The sequence below is a fragment of the Muscardinus avellanarius genome (genome assembly GCF_963383645.1).
Source record: "Muscardinus avellanarius genome assembly, chromosome: 21".
Classification (NCBI taxonomy): Eukaryota; Metazoa; Chordata; class Mammalia; order Rodentia; family Gliridae; genus Muscardinus; species Muscardinus avellanarius.
In genome coordinates this window covers 315738-337308 of record NC_137807.1, presented here as the reverse complement: position 1 = coordinate 337308, position 21571 = coordinate 315738, and the positions used below count along the sequence as shown (strand labels likewise).

At 53.9% G+C, this 21571-nt stretch overlaps 1 protein-coding gene across 1 annotated transcript in view; it reads left to right on the top strand.

The window, feature by feature from the left end:
- Positions 1-21571, top strand: part of CUX2 (cut like homeobox 2) — a gene marked incomplete at both ends in the record, with an annotated part of 201853 nt that overhangs the window by 146785 nt on the left and 33497 nt on the right. The window contains one exon of the mRNA XM_080717572.1: positions 14031-14109. Within this exon, the coding sequence (XP_080573698.1) occupies positions 14031-14109 (79 nt within the window). The remainder of the gene's footprint in view (positions 1-14030; positions 14110-21571) is intronic.

Genomic DNA, 21571 nt, shown 5'->3' with positions numbered 1-21571 from the left:
AATCTATCAATCTGAGAAGCCGCGGCCCCGTCGGGTTCTCTCACCTTGAGCCGGGTGTGCGCCTTAGCAGGAGACAAAAAGAAATTAATGGCACGTCGATAGGCGAGCGCGGCCGGGCCCTGGCCCAGCCCCGGCGCTGGCAGCCTCCGCGCGGCCGCAGACACGGCATCGGAGCAAAGTTTGTCAACGAAGATGGCCGTCTCTCTTTGATCTCGCCGCTGGTTTGAATGTTTTCATCTTCCTCTCTTTTTCCACTTGGTGACCGGGAGGAGAAAAGCCATCTTTCTTCCTTCTGTTCGCCCTGCCTGCTGCTTAGGCCGTGAACAGGGTAGGGTGCGGGATTGCAAGGTGGCCCGGGCCAAGGGGGACAGGCGCAGGCCTTGTGGGGAGGTGAAGAGCCCCCCACATTGCTGGACGCCTCCAAGCAGGAGGTGAGTGGCAAGGGCAGCCGCAGGTCAGTCTTTTTTTTTTTTTTTTCCTGTGCAGGACTAGGATTGAACCCAAGTGCACTCTAACTGTGAGCTATACCACCAGCCGTGTGTGTGTGTGTGTGTGTGTGTGTGTGTGTGTGTGTGTGTTGTATATGTGTATATAATTGTATAACTTTTATTTTAATTCATATATATATATTTATATTTATATATTTATAAATATATTTATATTTATATATATATATTTATATATATATAAATTTTTTTTTGCAGTGCTCAGGCTTGAACCCAGGACATTCTACCTCCGAGCTACACCCCCAACGCTATTTTTTATTTTTTATTTTTTATTTTGAAACAAGGTCTCGCTAAGTTGCAGAGAGCCTCATTAAATAGCTGAGGCTGGCAGCAAATCTGTAATCCTCCTGTCTCGGCCTCCCGAGTACTGGGATTCCGCGCATGTGCAACCGGGCCTGGCTTGCAAGTCAGTTGTGTGTGTGTGTGTGTCTGTGTGTGTGTGTGTGTGTGTGTGTGTGGTACTGGGGTTCCTGAAAGCCCTTCTACCTCTGAGCTACACTCCCAGACCTATTTTTATATTTTTATTTGGAAATAGGGTCTCTTACGCCAGTGCGGCTGGCTTCGAACCTGCGCGATCCTCCTGTCTCCACCTCCAAAGCCGGGGATGACAAGCGTGCCCACCGCGCCCGGCGTTCGCAGGTCAGTTTTAAGAGAAGACATGGGGTGCAAGAGATGAGAGAGGCTGAGACAGGGACATAGCAGAAGGTTTGCTCCCATGCTCAGCAACGTAGCGAGGCCTCCATAATTTAGAGGGCCTGGTGGCGCACACCCGTAATCCCAATACTGTTTCAAAATAAAAAATAAAGCCGGGCGTGGTGGCGCACGCTTGTAATCCCAGCATCTGGGAGGCTGAGACAGGAAGATCACAGTTCCCAGACAGCCTCAGCCACTCAGTGAGGCCCTCTGCAACTCAGTGAGACCCTGTTTCAAAGTAAAAAGAGTAATAGGCGCGGTGCGGCAGGCTGTCAATCCCAGCATTCGGGAGGGGGAGGATCACAGTTTGCAGAAGGCCTCAGCTACTTAGTGAGCCCTTCCAACTCAACAGACCCTGTGTCAAAAATAATAAAAGACGCGGGGCGTGGTGGCACACGCTTGTAATCCCTGCGCTTGGGAGGCGGAGACAGGAGGATCGCGCAGGTTCGAAGCCAGCAGCGCAGGCTTAAGAGACCCTGTTTTCAAATAAAAAATATAAAATAGGTCTGGGAGTGTAGCCCGGGGTAGAAGGGTTCCATCCCTTCTACCAAAAAAATATAATAATAATAATAATAATAATAATAATAATAATAATAGACTAAAAATGGGGCTGGGAGCATAGCTCAGAGGTAAGGCACTGCTCCCATGGCCCCAGAGCTGTCTTGGCTTCCAGATTCACCCCTTAATCCAAAAAATCAAAATCTACCAGCCCACCAAGCATGATGGCACACGCCTACAATCCCAGTACTACTTGGGAGGCTCAGACAAGAGGTTTGTAGGTTCAAGGCCATTCACAACCTAGCTAGTCCCTGTTTCAAAAATAAATAAAAAGGGTCGCTTGGAGGTAGAATGCTCCTGATTTCAATCCCATTACTAAAAAAAAAATTTAAAAAAAAATCTAGTTCCCAATGCAAACTCCCGAGATGAGGGAGAGGAGGGGTGTGTCTGTCTTAGCCTGAGCGGCCTTGGCCCCCCAGCCCGCCAGCCGCTGGCAGGAAGATCCCCAGGCAGGTCAGAGCTCTCCAGGGCAGGGAGATCACAGACTAGCAGCCTGGCACCCGCCCCGGCAGCCTCCCATCGATTTTGTTTGCCTGGCATAGAAGCCTCTTTAACAGGATCCAAACGTTTCTGGGCGGAGCCCGTTCCCTCCTCGGCCTCGCCCTCATCCCTGCACCAGCCACTTCTCGAGATGAGCTCACCTGCTGGCTTCCTGAACACTTGGCCATCTTGCCCCCTGGAGGACTGGCCGGGTGGTTCTTGGCAAACGAAGATGCCAGACAGGAGTCTGCTTCGGGATCTAGAAAGTGCCAGAAGCGTGCAGATATCGACCAGGCCCTGTTACTGGTTGGGCAGAGAGGCCACTGGGCTGTGGCTGCACCACGTACACGGGCTTAGTTCACACAGGTTCAACCCCCGCACAGAAGAGGAGGAAGAGAAAGAGAAAACACAGCAGTCAAGATAAAGAAATCCATACTGCTAAGAAGAGTTGCTAGCCGGGCGTGGTGGCGCACGCCTGTAACCCCAGCACTTGGGAGGCTGAGACGGGAGGGTCGCAGGGTTGAGGCTGGCCTTGGCAGCTTGGTGAGACTGTGTTTCCGAATAAAAAATAAAACCGGATTGGGGGTGTAGTTTAGAAGTAGAATGCCCCCGGCTTAATCCCTAGTTCCACCACCAAAAAAAAAAAAAAAGGAAAATTGGGTTTCTTCCAGTTCTTGCCCAATGGAGCCAGTTGCTAGCCTCCTGGTTCAACTTTCCATGAGATTTGACTACACTTACACTTTACACACACACACACACACACACACACACACACACACACACACTGTGAAAGGCAAGTACAAGCCATCTCTGCAGTGACGGAGAGTTTGTCTGCACGCCACGAGACAGCAGGCAAGATTAAAGAAGTTCTCCTGGATCGCCTTGGCCAGACCCTGAGGGGCAGCTGGAGCCCCGGCCTGGACCAGCAGAACGTGGGCTGACCAGTTGGCCCGGACCACTTTGGGGGACCCAGCCTCAGGGGCACAGCTCCTGGGGGGAGGGGGTGTCTCACGAGCCGGCGCCTCCCAGTGGGAAGCCAGACATCCATGTCTCTGTTCTGAATCTCCCTCTTCCCAGGTAGGGAGACCCTCGTATTCTGACGAAGGGTGAGAAGACCACATTTTCCTATTTGTGAGTTTGGGTGTTTGTTTTTTTTCTGCTTGCCGGGCACAGACATAATCATTCATCATCGCAACAAATATCTATTGGGCTTCTCGTATGTGCCAGATGCCGTTCCAGGCAGTGGGCAAAACCCTCTTCCAGGCGCGGCAGGTCCATAGCCGAGCCGCCCGCTGTTCGTGGAAGGACCCGCTCGCCGCGTTCCCTGGACCAAGCCCTGCTCCTCCGCAGTCACCCCGGCCCGACACAGGAGGCCGTGGGCCTTCTGCAGGTGTTCTCACCCGGAGCTGAGCTTCCGATGGCCACGTCCTCACGGTGCCGTTGCGCTTGTTCCTGGGTCCCCGGTATTTATTTGCGCGCAGTGGAGTATTTGCAGCAAACCAGCTACAGGTGGCGCTGTGCGCTCCGGGCGGGTCCGTCCCAAGGGGCCCGAGGGACATTTCTGCAGCGCCAGGAAGCTCGGCCATTATCCTGGGAGAGTTCACTTTCATCCGTATCCGTGGAAGAGGGAACCAGGAGAGCGCAGAGCCGCGCGAGGTCACCGAATTTCTTGCAGGAATCTGCTCACGCTCCACTGCCTTCGCCTCCAGCTCAGCCTCATCAGCGTCCGCCCCACCCTGGGCCCTCAGCTGGGAGGGAAGCGGCCAGGGTCAGGGTGGGGCTTTGCAAGGGCTGCCTGCCTTTGAGAGACAACAGAGACCGGGGCGTCCCATCTCAGCGCCCCCTGGCTCCCCCCAGGGCCTGGGGAACGCACTGATGTTTGCATTTCCAACCCTAGGCAAGCGTTTTCTGTCCATGTCGCCCCCCTCCAAATCATGTTTCTAGATTTGGGCATATAGGGTGGCTGCAAGAGAGGAGACTGAAAAATTCTTTCCAATTCTGTCTTCTGTGTGTGTGTGTGTATTGGAGAAGCAGAGGTGATGACTGGTGTGAGGCTCTTATAACAAAATCTGCCACCAGAGCCAGGCAGGCGTGGTGGCGCACACTCGTAATCCCAGCATTTGGGAGGCTGAGACCGGAGGATCGCGGTCCGTGGACAGCCTCGGCTACTTAGTGAGGCCCTCCGCAACTCAGTGAGACCCTGTTTCTTTTCTTTTTTTTTTTTGGTGGTACTGGGGTTCCTGGAAGCCCTTCTACCTCCGGGCTACACTCCCAGACCTATTTTTACATCTTTATTTGGAAACAGGGTCTCCTAAGCCAGCGCGTGCGGCTGGCTTCGAACCTGCGCCATCCTCCTGTCTCTGCCTCCCAAGCGCGGGGATGACAAGCGTGCGCCACCACGCCCGGCCAGACCCTGTTTCAAAATAAAGAATAAAAAATAGGGCCGGGGCATAGCTCAGAGGTAGAAACCCCTGGGTTCCACCCCCAGTGCCACACACACACAAAAAAATAATCTGCCGCCAGCAACATTGGCAGCTTAACCTCTGCTATGCTTAGAGTATTTACACCACAGAAGTGGGCAGGCGCCACGGATGGGGCCTTTTCCCACAGACAGCAACGTCAGGGGGATCCTTAGACTCATACCCAGGTGCCTCGCATGATACATGGCTTCCACTTTCTCTCGTGGTCCCCTACCCTTCTGGCTCTAGGACTCTGGGATGGCCCTTGCCTGATTCATCTCAGCCCCAGGCCATTTGCATGGCTGGGCATCACAAAGTCAGCACCTCTTGAGCCCCATCTGCTGGCCGGCCGCGTGCTGGCATCCAGGCCTGCATCCCGGCCGGCCGCGAGGCTTGGATGGGGAGACGGGGAGAGGAAGCGAGAGGTTGAGTTACCTGAGCAACCCTTCCCCAGGTCCCTGGAGCGCTAAATTGTGCAGGGCAAAGGCCCAGCGGCACGGCGAGGTGGGCCCGCAGACAGGCAGGGCGCGCACGGTGAGCCGCCGCCACGGAGAGCCCCGGACGGCGCGCGGCTCAGCCCGGGCATTGTGGAAAACTCACCGGAATCTCTGATAGGAGAAATCGCTGCCTCCTGGGACCCCCGCAGGCCTCCCGGCGCCCAACACGGCCGGCATCTAGCTCCTTAACCCGGAGGAAGAAACTCCAAAGGCCACCTGCAGTGTGTGTGTGTGTGTGTGTGTGTGTGTGTGTGTGTGTGAGAGAGAGAGAGAGAGAGAGAGAGAGAGAGAGAGAGAGAGAGAGAGAGAATGAATATATGTTGCTAGGGTTTGAACCCAGGGGCATTCTACCTCCAAGCTACACTCCCAGCCTTATTTATTTATTTATTTATTTATTTATTTATTTATTTATTTATTGCGGTACTGGGGATTGATCCAGAGACATTCCATCTCCGAGCAACACCCCAGCCCTATTTTTTCTTCTTTATTTTGAAGCAGGGTCTCACTAAGTTGCAGAGGACCTCGCTAAGTAGCTGAGGCTGGCCGCGAACCTGTGATCCTCCTGTCTCGGCCTCCAAGTACTGAGATTACAGGCGTGCGCTACCACGCCCGGCTTTATTTTATCTATTTATTTATTTATTTTTGAAACAGGGTCTCATCATGTCTCTGAGGCTCTCCGTGACTTGCTGAGGCTGGCCTCAAACCTGTGATCCTCCTATGTCTGCCTTCCAGGTACTAGGATTATAAGCATGTGCCCCCACACCCAGCAACCCTCACCCCGTGGTGTGTGTGTGTGTGTGTGTGTGTGTGTGTGTGTGTGGTACTGGGGATGGAACCCAGGGGCTTTCTACCTCTGAGCTATATCCCCAGCCCAATTTTTTAATTCTTTCTTTCTTCATTTTTGCGGTACTGGGGACAGAACCCAGGGGCATTCTGCCTCCGACCTACACCCCCAGCCCTATTTTATTCTTTATTTTGAAACAAGGTCTCAGTAAGCAGCTGAGGCTGTCCACAAACCGCGAGCCTCCCGTCTCAACCTCCCAAATGCTGGGATGACAGGCGTGCGCCCCCCACGCCCGGCTCCAGCCCTTTGTTGTAAGTAAATGCTGTATATGTGTTCAGTATTGTCTTTTCCAATTAGTAGGCCTTTATTAAGCGCCAGCTGTGTGCAAGCCCCCGGCTCTCCTCTTCCTCTTTTTCCCAGAACCCACTCGCCCTCCACCTGTGGGGTCTCCCCCCCAGGAACTACGGAATCAGCCGGGGTCTCTGGGCGCCCTGGTGGGCGGGTCCGTCCGGCCTTCCTGTGCGCAGGGAAGGTCTAGCTGCAGTTTGGCGGCCAGGAAGTAGAAGGGACTGTGTCTAAAATTGCTTTCGGTGGGGGAGGCACGGCTGGCCCCCAGGAAACGCTCAGGGGATGCAGAGCAGGGGTGGGGGGCTCGGCCCGGGCCAGGGAGCACGCGCGGCCGCGCACAGGTGCACAGGGCCCGGGACTCCGCAGACCCCGCCTGTCCCGACAGACGGCGGCCCGTCGGCTCCAGGTGGCCGCTGTCGGTGGAAACGGGCCCAGGGTGGCCAGATCCTCTCGCATCCCAAAAGAAGCCAGCCATTTGGACGTCTTGTGGTTTTTAAACACTGGCTCCAAGTATATGCACATATTTTTCTGCGCGCAGAACTTTATAATAGAGGTAGGATTTACATCCAGTCAAATGCACAGATAGCGGGACGGATTTTGACAGCTCCAATATTTTAAAAACACTGCAAGGACCAAGAAAGTATGGCCGTGGGGCATAGCTGGCCCTGGGCCCGTCTTTCAGGGTGCGCCACGTGCCCCCCGTGAGCCCGCCGGGCACACCTGAGCACGCAGATCCCCGTCCAGCTCCCGAGAACACACAGGCAGCGTCCCCGGGAGGGAGGCTGGGCGGGTGGCTCAGCGACAACCCGGGTGATAAGGTAAAAACGTCTTTATTCTCCGGAGCCCGCGTGAGCCCTAGCTCTGCCACTGGTGTGTGAATCGGGTTAATTCGCCTTTCTGAAGTCCGTATACTTATCTGTAAAACGGAGAGTCCGTGGTGCCGACCACCCGGACTGTCGTACAGATTAAATTGGGCCCCGTGACCAACACTGAGTGCCTGGCTGGCAGTAAATGCTCTCTGTGTGCTCACACCTGTCCACTCCAGCTAGTACTCATTTTTACTTTTGTAGACTGGGGATTGAACCCAGGGCATTCTACCTCTGAGCTATATACCTCCAGCCTTAGTTTTTTCTTTCTCTCTTTTTTCTTTTTTCCCAGTACCAGGGATGGAACCCAGGTGCAGTCTATCTGTCTATCTTCAATCCAATACCTACACCCCCTGCCCTATTTTTATTCTTTATTTTGAAACAGGGCCTCACTGAGTTGCAGAGGGCCTCACTAAGTAGCTGAGGCCGGCCGAGAACTGTGATCCTCTGGTCTCAGCCTCCCGAATGCTGGGATGACAGGCATGGCCACCAGCCTCGCCCTATCTTATTTTTATTTGTGATACGGACTCCCTAGGTTGCTGAGAGCCTCACTAAATTGCTGCGGCTATCCTCAAACCTGCAATCCTCCTGTCTCGGCCTCCCAAATACTGAGATTACAGACATACTCGAGGACACCTGGCTTCTAGTGAACCCGTTTTTTAGAGGAGTTTTAGATTGACAGAGAATCTGAGCCGGAAGCCCTCCTACTGACCCATTTCCCCCAGGATAAACATCTCGAAACATTGTGGCACCTAAGTTACGATTGATGGACCAATATAGATACATTGTGATCAGCTAAGACCCTGGTCTGCTTTGGGGCTGCTCCTGTTACACAGCAGGCGCCGCTGGTGTTGACAGATACACGTGTTGTGTCCCCATGTCACAGGGTCCCTGCAGGATGGTTTCTCTGCCATCTGTCGCACCCAGAGTCACTGCAGAGGAGACCACCGTGGCTTCTGATGTCTTCTGGTGGGAGGCAGAGGGCTGCCCTTTCCTTTCTACTCAAGAAAATACAGCTCGGCCGGGCGTGGTGGGCACGCTTGTCATCCCCGCGCTTGGGAGGCGGAGACAGGAGGATCGCGCAGGTTCGAAGCCAGCCGCGCTGGCATAAGAGACCCTGTTTCCAAAAATAAAAAATAGGTCTGGGAGTGTAGCCCGGAGGTAGAACCCCAGTACCACCAAAAAAAAAGAACAAAGAAAGTACAGCTATTCCCAGAATGGAGCATTATGAAATAAACTTAAGATTGTTCTTTTCCTTCCTTCTTTCCTTCCTTTCTTTTCTTTTTTTTTTTTTAAAACACGGTCTCACTAAATTGCTGAGGCTGGCCTCAAACCTATGATCCTCCTGTCTCAGCCTCCCAAGTACTAGGATTACAGTCATGGGCCACCACTCCTAGCTAGGACTGTTCTACTTTACCCAAAATGAAAGGCACTCTAGTTTGTGTGATCCAGGCCACACCAGTTCCAGTCCCCGATTCCCTATCACATGGCTGCTTCCGATTCCAAAGACACCCTCGGCCTCCACCTCTCCTGTGTGACATGGAGCCTCCGTCTCAGTCTCTCTGGGCCTAGAACACGGAACTCTCCTCCAGCCTGAGGTCACCCCCGTCCCCGTCGGCTCAGAGGCTCAGAGGTGCTCGAAGCATGCTCTAAAAAGCTCCAGGTTCGCGTGGGAAGATATTAGAATATAATGTTATGAGCAAAGCCGGGCTGTGGTGGCCGGGATCGGGGCCTGGCCTCGGAGGCCGAGCCACTGTGGGAGGACGGCCCGGTGCTCCGTGGCGGCCCTCCGTGGCCCATCCCTGTGGGGTGAGGCAGATTCCAGAAAGTCAGATGCAAAGCCCGAGCTCCGTGGCCAAAGTCAAAGCCAAGCTCAAGACCACAGCATCCCCCAGCTCCATCCCCAAAACTGCTTCTGTGCTCTTAGCAGCGCCCAAAGAGGGAAACTGATCCTCCCGGCGCCATGACGGTGCGGCTCCGCCTCCCAATCTTCATCCCCGCTCACACCCGGGGCCGACGTGGCCAGAAACACGGGATTTCTGCCCACCTCGCCCTCTCCACCCTATACAGCCCTGCCGAATAATTGATAGCTTTTCAGCTCGTTATAAGTGCCCGCCGTTGATTTTTTTTTTTCTTTATTACCCCGAGGCAAAATTTATTTGTAAGACACTAAAGCAAGCTTCCCGTCCCTTTGATGCCAGGAGCCCTCAGAAGAGAAGTAAAATTGTGTATTCGCCGCTAAAAAAAGCCCCGGCTTATACAATTTTTAACAATAGAAAAATGATCGCTGTGCTCCGGTGCGCGGCTGCGTGGAGGGAAACCGGCTGTGGGCTCGGGTTGCCGGTGAATTCCAAGTGAGCGCTTCGCCTTTGTCTTGAGTGACAAGCAATTTCAGCGCAGCCTTACATGGAGGCCTGGAGGATTTTCTTTTTTTCTCAGAAGAGAGGGAGAGAGAGAGAGAGAGAGAGAGAGAGAGAGAGGGAGAGGGAGAGGGGAGAGGCCAATCGGAGGGGGTTCTTCCTCTAGAAACTGAGAGATTCTATTAGTTGCTGCTGCGGGAAGGTGAGAAGTTAGAACTTCACCTGGTAATTATAAAATCAGTACTTTGTGATTGGACGTAATTGACGATTATATCGTTGCTACCAGCAGCCCTGCCCGCGTCGGCTGGCGGGACTTTCTTTTCCTGTGTTGTTTCTGAGCCGTGAAAGGCAGCCAGCCGTGCCTGGGGCACCGTTTGGGGGATCTGGGGGAGGCTGACACAAAGGTGGGGTGGGGGCTGTATTATGTCAGGAAAGAAAAAAAAAAGTGTTCTTAACGCTGACATTTGAAAACACTGCTCCGTGCCCTTATTTTCAGACCGGGAGTAATTATAAATATTAGAATAAAATCGCACCTTGGTTCTCGCCCCGGCCCCGTGCTCCACCTGCTGACCCCATGGGCTTCCGTGGTTCCGCGGCAGCCTCGTGAGGACCCCGGAGGGGAGAGGTCCCCGTGCTGAACGAGAGCGTCGGTCTGTCCATCTGTCTGTCCGTCTGCCTGCCCAAGCAGATTAGAATAAATACACAGATGAGTTAGGAAGGGCCTTGGGTCTGTGTCCGGACACTTTTCTTTTACAGATAGGGAAACTGAGGCTCCAAGAAAGGAAGGAAGAGATTTGCCCGAGGTGAACAGGATACAGGCGCTGCTGAGTCGAGAACCCAGGTCCCTTCTGTGCCCTGTTCAGCCCATCGGATATCCCCTCCGTCGGATATCCCCTGCCTTGCTGTGGGCTCCCAGGACCAGAGCCGCGACCTCCGTCCCTGGCCCCTCCCTGGTTACCCCAAAGGGGAGCTGGCCAGAGACTGCAGAGGGCGGTGAGGACGCCGGCGTGGGCCCGGCCTGGTGGCGCACACTTGTCATCCCGGGACTTGGGAGGCTGAGACAGGAGGATCGCAGGTTCACAACCAGCGTCTGCAACTTAGTGAGATCTTGTTTCAAAATAAAGAATAAAATAGGATGGGAGGTATGGCTCCGAGGCAGAATGCCCCTAGGTTCCATCTCAAATACCACGAGGGAAAAAAAAAAAAGAAAGAAAAAGATATTTCAGCTTGGAGCCGGGTGTGGTGAGGCACACCTGTAACCCCAGTGCCGGGGAGGCTGAGGCAGGAGTCCCTGCTGGGACAGGCCGCCCTACGACCACCAGGTCCCAGGAGGCAAGGGAGGCCTTGGGCTTCAGCCCCATTCTGACGAAAGCCTCATGAGCAAAGGCATTTTATCTCCAAGATACACCTCCAGCCCAATTTTATATCTTATTTAGAAACAGGATCTCACTGGGTTGCTGAGGGTCTAAGTTGCTGAGGCTGAACCCAGAGGCATTCTACCTCTGAGCTACACCCCCAGCCCTATTTTCTTTTTCCAGGACTGGGGATGGAACCCAGGGGCATTCTACCTCCAAGCTGCATCCCAGCCCTCTTTTTTTTTTTTTATTCTTTATTATGAAACAGGGTCTCGCTGAGTTGCAGAGGGCCTCGCTAAGTAGCTGAGGCTGTTCTTGAGCCACAATCCTCCTGTCTCAGCCTCCCGAATGCTGGAATTACAAGTGTGCGCCACCACTCCCAGCCCCGGCCCTATTTTTCATTCTTTATTTTGAAACAGGGTCTTACTAAGTTGCAGTGAACCTCATTAAGTAGCTGGGGCGGGCCGCGAACCCCCGATCCTCCTGTCTCAGCCTCCCAAGTACTGGAATGACAGGTGTGCGCCACCACGCCTGGCTTATTTCACTCTGAAATGCCAGGCTGGGCCTTACTCCACAGACCCCACTCGGAGTGACTCTCTGGAGAGGGCTTCATGGATGGTGCTAGTGGCCAGGGCCCGGGCACCAGCGGGCAGCCCTGCGCCTCCCAGAGTACCAAGCCCCTCTGCCATCAACCTGATGCGGTCAAGCAAATGAATATTATGATTTAATGTCGAGGCTTAAATAAGAAGCCAGAGCATGACCCGTCTTTCCTGATGCTCATGAAGCTCCCGTCAGAGTGTCAAGGGGCTGAAGCCCGAGACCGTCTCTGGCCCCTGGACCTCGCGTAGGGCGGTCACCCAGCAGTGACTTCAGGGCCAGCGGTCCTCGAGGGGATGGAGCGGGACCCAACAGAAGCCACGTATTGGGCTGCCTGTCGCTGTTTTGAAATTTTGTTTTTGTTTTTATTGTTGTTTGGGTACTACAGATTGAACCCAGAGGCTGTGTGTGTGTGTGTGTGTGTGTGTGTGTGTGTGTGTGTGTGGTACTGGGGGTGGAGCCCAGGGGCTTTTCTACCTCCGGGCTATACTCCCAGACCTATTTATATTTTATTTGGAAACAGGGTCTCACTAAGTAGCTGAGGCTGGCTTCGAACCTGTGCGATCCTCCTGTCTCAGCCTCCCAAAAAAAAGAGATCACAGGGGTGAACCACCCATGCCTGGCTCTGGTAGCTATATTTTTTAAAGATAGATGCAGCAGCTGGATTTAATTTTAATAATATCCTTTATTGAATCTAACCTTTCCATAACCTTATCATTTCAACGTATGATCAGTATAACATAATCACGGGGAAATTTCACGTGTGTGTGTGTGTGTGTGTGTGTGTGTGTGTGTGTGGCCGCACTTTCGGCTCACAGCTCGTGGGAGGGTGGCTTTCGAGTGGCCAGCGGCATCTGTGCCGTGACTGTCACCCTGGCCAGCTCAGCTGTCATAGGAAAGCTGGACATCTCAAGGGGACAGTCACAGAGATAATACGGACTGCCAGTGTCGTGGCGGGGACGTGGCAGGCGCCTGGGCAGGGCCTTGCCCATCTCGCTGAGACTAAGACTCTTCTGGTATGTGCCGGGTCTTCCCTGTACCTGGATTCTAGAACCTTCCTTCTTCCTTCCCCTCCACCCCCCCCCATCTTTCTCATCTTAGGAGATGATTCTTCCGTTTCCCCTCCAAACTGGGTCACGCCCCCGGACCCTCTGCAAGCCCCACGCACTTCTCTGCCAAGCAGTTAGCACTGGTAATTTACCAACTGCCTGGGGAACCCACCTTCCTGTCAGTCGGACTCTACTGAACCCCGAAACCCAGAGGGGGGCCAGCGTCCATCGGCTCTCCTTCCCGGTGCCGGGCACAGAGCAGCTGCTTAGGAAATGTCTTTTGAGTGAGTGAGAAACTGTCTCTCGCTCCAGAAGGTCAGAGAGCAGGGACAGAGCGAGGTGGCGTGCACACCTGTGGTCCCAGGACTGGGGAGGCTGAGACAGGAGGATGGCAGGTTTGAGGTCAGACTCGGCAACTTAGTGAGGCTGTCAACAACTTAGGAGATTCTGTTTCAAAATAAAAAATAATAATAATAAATAGGGCTGGGAGGTGTAGCTTAGAGGTAGAATGTCACTGGATTCAATCTCCAGTACTGCAGAGAGAGAGAGAGGAGAGAAGGATTGAACCCAGGGGCATCTACCTCCAAGCTGCACCCCCAGCCCTATTTTTATTCTTTATTTTGAAACAGGGTCTCGCTAAGCTGTAGAAGGCCTCACTGAGTAGCTGGGGCTGGCGGCGAGCCTGCGATCCTCCTGTCTCAGCCTCCCAAGGGCTGGGATTACAAGCGTGCCCCGCCACGTCCAGCTTTATTTTTATTTTTATTTTGAAACAGAGTCTCACTAGCCTGCTGAGAGTGTCACTACTTGCTGAGGCTGTCCTCAAACCTGCGGCCCTCCTGCCTCAGCCTCCCAAGTACTGGCCACCACACCCGGCTTATAGAGGCCCGGAGTTTTAAGTGACCTGTCTGGAGTTCTTTGTTCAGCGGATTATATCGCACACCTGTTGTGCACCAGACCCAGCTTCCTCCAAGGAGCCAAGCCAGCGTGGGGCCCCAGTTTGGAAGCATTAATGGAGCTCTTTCTGTATGCACTCTCAGTATTACTGTTTATGTTACTCTCCAAATATCCTTTGAAGCTCTTTGCTGTCTTCAAGAACTTTAACAATGTCTCTTTAATTTTCAGGGGCAAGTAATATGCCCTAGGTGTATCCCAGTTTCTCCAAAAAAAACACGCATAGTATTTGAACTCCCAGGATTTGCTACCTAGTAACAAGAGTATCAATCATAGCTGTTACCCGGCTGTTTAGCATATATGTAGCTTCAGTTAATCCCCACCACAGGCCTAGGGGGTTGGGGCCCGATATTTGCCCTCCATTTTACGGATGAGAAAGCAGAGGCTCAGAGAGGGGCAGGGACTTGCCCGGGGTCACACAGCCCGACCAGGAGCCCAGCGCAGAGCGCGCATGCGCCTCGCCCACCCTCCCCGCGGGCTCAGCCCCTGACGTCATGGTGACACATGACTCTCTCTTGTTTCCCAAGGTGGTGGCCCTTAGTAAGAGAAGTCAGGAGGCGGAGGCGGCCTTCCTGAGTGTTTACAAGCAGTTAATTGAAACGCCAGGTAAGAAGCTCTGGTCTCCATTGGGTGTGGACGGGGCGTCCCGGGGGGCTCGGGGACCACCTGGGACGGGGAGGCCCGGCCTTGGGGTGGGGGCTGCGCCCATCTGGCTGTCACGGCCCCACGCTGCCTGTCTTCGTCCATTACCTTCCAGGAGCCCGCCTGGGGGGCTCTTGGCGAGGCATCCCCAAGCCAGGCGCAGTGGCGCACGCTCGTCATCCCAGGCCTTGGGAGGCCGAGACAGGAGGATCGCAGGTTCACAGCCAGCCTCTGCTACTTAGCGAGACCCTTGGTAACTCAATGATACCTGGTTCAAAATTTAAAACAATGAAATGGGGCTGGGGGTATAGTTCAGAGGTAGAATGTCCCTGGGTTCAATCCCCAGGACCCCCCCCAAAAGAAGTGATCAGTCCATACAGTGGAATATTATTTATCCGTGAAAAGGAGCACAGCACTGACACGGGCTGCAACATGGGTGGGCCTAGAAAACACGTTACCGAGAGCCAGACTCTAAAGGCTGCGACTCGGAGGATTCCACTTACGGGGAATGTCCGCAGGAGAGGCAAGTCCGTAGAGACGCCCATGAGCGGACAGGCGGCTGCCAGGGGCTGGTGGGAAGGGGGATGGGGGCGGCTGCTTGATGAATTTGGAATTTCCTTTTGGAGAGAGAAAAACGTTCCGGGAATAAATAGAGGTGGGTTTTCAGATCTCCGTGAAGAGACCGAACGCCACTGCATCGTGCGTGGCCAAAAGATAAACTTTATGTTCTGCGACTGTTACCACAGTTGACAGAAACTGAACTTGTGTTTTGGAGGTTAAGACGCCGGTCAAGCCGGGCGCGGGGGGCGCAGGCCTGTAATCCCAAGCTCTTGGGGAGGCCGAGGCGGGAGGATCGCAGGTAGGTGGCCGGCCTCCGCGACTTAGTGAGGAAACCCTGTTTCCAAATTAAAAAATAAATAAATGAAATGGGCCGGGGTGTCGCTCAGAGATAGATCGGCCCTGGGTTCAGTCCCCGGTACGAAAAAAATACACGCGCGCGCACACACGCCCAGGCAAGGGCCTCCGTGTCCCCAGGACGGGTGCAGAACTTTCCAGAAGGTCAACATGCCCCCCCCAGATCCCCGGGACGCGGGGCCACTTGGAGCCTGTGCTCTGTGGCCCCCCAGCTCCCTCCCGCCCCACAGACGTCCCCGCTGTCGGGGGGCTTAACTGATGGAGACGCGCGCGTACAAACGGCCCCTTCAGGGGCTCTAATTCATTTTTGAGACGTTTAAGAATAACAAAATGTTTTAATGATTTCTTAGGGGAATTAGGAAGACATATTTTTGTTCTCATTAAATTTTATCCTCAGACGCCAGAGCCAAATGTCAGCTGCGTTTGGGGCGCTCGAAGCTTCCCCGCTCAGCGTCCCCCCAACCCCACGGCCCCGGCCCCCCGCCAGAAAATCCCCCGCCTGGAAGATGGGCCGTGGGGCGCTGGGGTGCGACGCGCTCGCTCCCGGGTTTTTTTTGGGGGGGGGGGGTTGGGTTTTTTTTTTTTTTCTTTTTCTTTTCCTATTTCTTGACAGGCCAATTCTTTGTGGACCTCCTCCCTGTCCCCCAAGCCGCCCGCAAGACCTGATTCAACATTTTTGTTTTGAATGGCGGCTGCCAACGCGCGTCTTTGCAGGGAAAGTGATGCGGGCTGATTGCTCAGCAAGTATTTTGATAAGTGCGCAGCCTGGATGTCTGTAATTACGAAAGAAAACCGTAAATCTTTCAGATATTGTTCACACAGATGTGGCGCGGAGTGAGAAGAAGGAGGGAGGGGGGAGCAGTAAAACGTGTTAAACACATAATTAATGTCATTGTTGTGGAGATCTGATTTCAACTCCCTGACTTCTTGGGTCGTCGCTGGTTTCTGGATCCGGGCGGACGCGCTTAGAGCCGCTAGGTACCGACCCGGGCTTCCCAAAGCTCGCCCGTCAACCGAGAGACTGGTAAAAAGGTGTGTGTAGGGGGTGCGGGGACAGAAGGAAACGGTTAAAAAGAAGGGAAGGGTGAGGAAGGGGACAGGGAGAGGGAGCGGGCCTGCGCACGAAACCCGCTGAGGACGCGAGCCGGAGGTGAGTGTTCTCAGATTTTTTTTTTCTGCTTTTATGATTCCTGATGGGTGTTTCTTGCCCCCCTCCTTCTCTGGGGTGCGGCTGGTCCCCCGAATCGCTTAAGCCCAGGGGATTCACCTCAGCCTCAGACGCGCCTGGGCCGGACGCAGCGTGGGGTTTTTGTGAGCTGTGTGACCTTGGCCGGGGGCCTTAACCTCTCTGAGCCCCTTTGCGAGAGCTACTCAGCAGTCGATGTTGAGATTCAATACTGGACGCAGAGGCGTGTAGCGGGGTCGGAAAATCCTCAGCCCCTCCATATCAGGGTGTAAGCGTTGCCAGCATCCGCCCCGGGCTGTGCAAGATCCTGCCAGCTGTCAAAGATGCCCGGCAGGCACCGGAGACCACAGGGCTACTGAGTCCCCACTGTCGGAAAACCTTGCGTTGCCGTTTAAGGGTTTAAACTCCTCTCCCCAATTATAACGTGACGTTTGGAGCCAGGCGTGATGGCGCACGTGTTACCCCGGTGCTTAGGAGGCTGACTCCGGAGGATCTGGGTTCGTGGCCAGCCTCAGGCTCTCTGCAACTCAGTGAGACCCTGTTTCAAAATAAAGAATAGCCGGGCGTGGTGGGCACGCTTGTCATCCCCGCGCTTGGGAGGCGGAGACAGTTGGATGGCGCAGGTTCGAAGCCAGCCGCGCTGGCGTAAGAGACCCTGTTTCAAAAATAAAAAATAGGTCTGGGAGTGTAGCCCGGAGGTAGAAGGGCTTCCAGGAACCCCAGTACCACTAAAAATAAATAAATAAATAAATAAATAAATAAATAAATAAATAAATAAATAATAAAAAAATAAAGAATAAAAATAGGCCAGCCGTGGCGGCGCACGCTTGTCATCCCCGCGCTTGGGAGGCTGAGACAGGAGGATCGCGCAGGTTCGAAGCCAGCCTCAGCTACTTAGTGAGGCTCTCGGCAACTTAGTGAGACGCCGTTTCCAAATAAAATATGAAATAGGTCTGGGAGTGTATTCCGGAGATAGAAAAACCCCTAGATTCCACCCCCAGTACCACAATAAAATAAAAAAAAATAGGGCTGGGGGTATAGCTCAGGTAGAAGGTCCCTGGGCTCAATCCCCAGTTCTGCAAAAAATAATGTTAATAAATGTAGTATATGTACACGGTCAACCTCAGAAACTATAGGAAAATTGAAAGATGAAAAATAATCTAACAATCTAAAAGCAATCATCAGAGGTTTCCCCCCCCTGATATTTTCTCTATGATTTTTGTTTTTGTTTTTGCAGTACTGGGGATGGAACCCACAGGCACTACCTCTGAGATAAACCCCGCAGCCCTATTTTTTATTCTTTATTTTTATTTTTATTTTTTGGTGGTACTAGAGTTCCTGGAAACCCTTCTACCTCAGGGCTACACTCCTAGACCTATTTTTTTTTTATTTTTTATTTTTGGTGGTACTGGGGTTCCTGGAAGCCCTTCTACCTCTGGGCTACACTCCCAGACCTATTTTTATATTTTTATTTAGAAACAGGGTCTCCTAAGCCAGCACACGCAGCTGGCTTCGAACCTGCGCGATCCTCCTGTCTCCGCCTCCCAAGCGCGGGGATGACAAGCGTGCCCACCGCGCCCGGCTAGTCTTTATTTGGAAACAGGATCTCACTAAGTAGCGGAGGCTGGCCGGGAACCGCGATCCTCCTGCCTCGGCCTCCCAAATCCTGGGATGACGAGCGGGCGCCACCGCGCCCGGCTCTCTGGGTCCCTTTTCAAAACAATCACCGGGTGCTACGTGGACATTTTACATCCTGCTCCGTTCTTTCCACATGAGCACCCACGGTCCCCTGTTAAACTGCGGATTGGATAATGGCGAGGGTCCGCTGCGTCCCGGTCTCCTGTGTGGCCGTATCGAAATCCACCCAGCCCCTTTCTGTCCCCGGGCTTTGGCCAGTTGCTGTATGTAGTTCGTTCTGAGGACCAGGAAGAAAACTCTAGAAGGAAAATACCTTGTAGTCATGACAAATCAAGGTTCGATGTCAGAAAAAGTAAGAATTTTTTTTTTCCTGTCGGTTTCTATTCGCACCCTGTATTTACTAGTTCACCAGATAGCTTTTCGTATGTTAAAATCACTCAGATTTAGGCTCTTGTAGATCACCACTCCTTCGTGTAATTTTTTTAGCCCATTTTTTGTTGGGAAGTAGATCATTTTCTTGGTTTGTAGACGCTCTTTGTATATTAGGGAGACTAACCTTTATGCTGGTACCCATCTCCCGTATCTTTTTCTGTAGTTTTAGACACCTCTTGCTTTTTACCTGTGTGTATAATATCTCTTGTATATGACACGGAGCAGACATTCAAAGAACATGCGCGCCCGTAAGATACCTTACCAGACGTCTCTGCCATGACTTCTGGCTTCCGTGTCCGGTTTTTAAAAATCCTGTCCACCTCAGGGTTAAAGGTCTGTTGAATGCTTTGGGGGATTTGAGTTTTAAAAATTCAACTCCGAGCTGAACTTTCTATTCATGGAAAAAGCCAGTGAGGTTCAGTTCGTCAGCTTTTTCCGCTCTTTTCCCAAATGGCTGGTTCTGTCGCCACCTAGTGGATAAACCTTTAGAAACTTGTCTCTTCCCACCGGTACCTTCCCCCAGGTAGACGATTTTCTTGCATAAAAAAGGAAAAGCTTAAAAATGTCGAATGTCCCCTAAGATGGCGGCGCCCAAGGCTTCTGAGGCTGGGAGACCCCTTCCCCAGCCCCCTGCCCAGGCTGGACAGTTCTCTAGCTCCAGGCTAGAGAGAGGATTAAGCAAAAACACCCAGCACGGTATGCAGTGGGTGCTCAATAAAAGCTGCTCCTGGCCAGGAGAGCAGACCCGGCTTCCCCTATGGCTTCTCACCTCCTGGTTCTCTGAGCACTCGCTGTACATCAGGCCGGAGCCCAGCCCTGCCAGGACCCTGCGACCCAGGACAGACAACCAGGACAGACAGGAGGAAGTGAGCTCCTAGGAGCGGTGGCTGGCGGAGGCGCCTCCGAGAGGGAGGCCTGTGGCTTTAAAGGTTAGGGTCCCAGCCGGGCGTGCTGGCACACATCTGTAATCCTCGGACTTGGGAGGCTGAGATAGCAGGATCGCAGGTTCGAGGCCAGCCTCAGCAACTTAGCGAGACCCTGTTTCCAAACAAAAAAAAAAACAAAATAAAAAGGTCTGAGGCTGTAGCTCGGAGGGAGAACGCCCCTGGGTTCAAAACCCTGGGCCACAACAATGACTGACTGAATGGTGAGGTGCCATCTCTCAGAGACACTTCCCGGCACCTTCTGTGTCTCGGGCAGGGGCAGGTTCCATGGTCCTGCCTGTGCACGGAGCAGGTGAGGCAGTACGGGCTCAGAGAGGCCAAGCCACTTGCCCAAGGTCACACAGCAGAGAATTCATGGAGCCGGAATGTGCCCCCCACACCCGGCTCCTAACCACTTCCCCAGTGGCAAGATTCACGTAAACAGCGAGGGAGGCTGAGCTGCAAGGCCCGGGAGCGGGTCGAGGCTGGGGAGGCCGCCTTCGCTGCGGGAGGGAGGCTCTGCCTGGGTCACCGGCCGCTCCTGGTCCCCTGGCCGGGCCCCAGAGCCGCGCTGGCTCTCCCGCGGAGGGAGGCTGAGAGGCCCGGGGCTGGGAGGAGCCGGGCAGCCCCCCTCCGCCATTCCGCCTCCCCTGGCCGCCTGTCTTATTTAAGCAGCCTAAGTTTCCCCACGTGTAAAGTGGCTAGCGACCTTCCCCGACTAGAGAACCGCTGGGAGTCAAGTCAAGTCACTCAGCAACTGCTGGACGCCTGCTGTGTGCGGCGTTCTGCTCAGCCACGGAGCAGGGCGGATCGCAACAGGAACTTGATTCTTATTTTTCTTTTATTTTTGTTTTTGTTGCACTGGGGATGGAACCCAGGGTTTTTCTATCTCCGGGCTATACTCCCAGACCTATTTTATATTTTATTTGGAAACAGGGCCTCACTAAGTTGCTGAGAGCCTCACTAAGTAGCTGAGGCTGGCTTCGAACCTGCGTGATCCTCCTGTCTCAGCCTCCCAAGTGCGGGGATTACAAGCGTGCGCCACCACGCCCGGCTTTATATTTATTTGTTTGGTTGGTTGGTTGGTTTTGGTGGTACTGGGGTTCCTGGAAGCCCTTCTACCTCTGAGTTACACTCCCAGACCTATTTTATATTTTATTTGGAAACAGGGTCTCACTAAGTTGCTGAGAGCCTCACCAAGTAGCTGAGGCTGGCTTCAAACCTGCGCGATCCTCCTGTCTCAGCCTCCCAAGCGCGGGGATTACAAGCGTGCCCACCACGCCCGGCTGGCTTTATTCTAATCCACGTGGCTGGGCTGCTTCCTGGCCGGGCGGCCAGCTCTACCCCTCAAGCCTTGATTCCTTCCTCTGAAAAGCCAACTTACCTCCCAGAACTTCAGAAGGGTAAAACGGGGGCGGGGGGGGGGGCAGCCTTTAGCTGACCATCTGGCATATAATAAATGTCCAGAAAACAGTACCTGCACCAGGCGTGGGGGCACATGCCTCTCAGCCCAGTACTTGGGAGGCCCAAGACAGGAGGATCGTGGGTTCGAGGCCAGCCTCGGCAAGTAATGAGCGTCTCAGCCACCTAGCGAGACCGTATTTCCCAAATAAAAATAGATCCCTAGTCACACACACACACACACACACGGAGATCTGTGACCCACAGATTTCTTAGCGTTTCTGCTGCTCATGATGGGGCGGTGATTATGACCATCCGGGCCCCCCATTCCCAACTCTCCTGCCCCTGCCCCAGCCAGGAGACCCCCGGCCGGCCAGCGCTGGGCCTGCGGGAAAGGCAGGAGCGGGCGGCGCCGGGCTGGTGGAGCGTGGACCCCGCGCCCATCTGCCGCCGTAGCCCGAGCCGCCCGCCCCTCGCGGCCCAGATGGGCGCCGGCTTCTGTCTCGGAGATATTTTGGAGGCCGCACGCGCACCTCGGCATATATGTGTTTCTAAACAGCCTCTCGGACAGCCTTTTCCCTAAAAAGGCTCCGCACAGCGCTTTTCTTCAGATGGACGGGGTGGGAGGGTTGAACTGCTCCCCCTACAGACGCCCCCCTGGCGCCCCTCCTGCCTGGGGTGTCTTGAGGAAGCACCCATGGCACCAGCGAGCAGGCCCCCGCCGCCACCGCCCTGGGAAGCCTGGGGTGGTGGTAAAACAGAAGAAAACCTTTGGCCGCGTTCTCTAGGGCCCCGGGTTTAGTGGAACCAAGAAGAATTAGCCGTGGTATTAGGTAGTTTATGCATAAGTAAATGGGTGGACTAGCTGGGCGTGGTGGAATACCTGGACTTGGAGGCTGAGACAGGAGGACCCCAGGTTCGAGACCAGCCT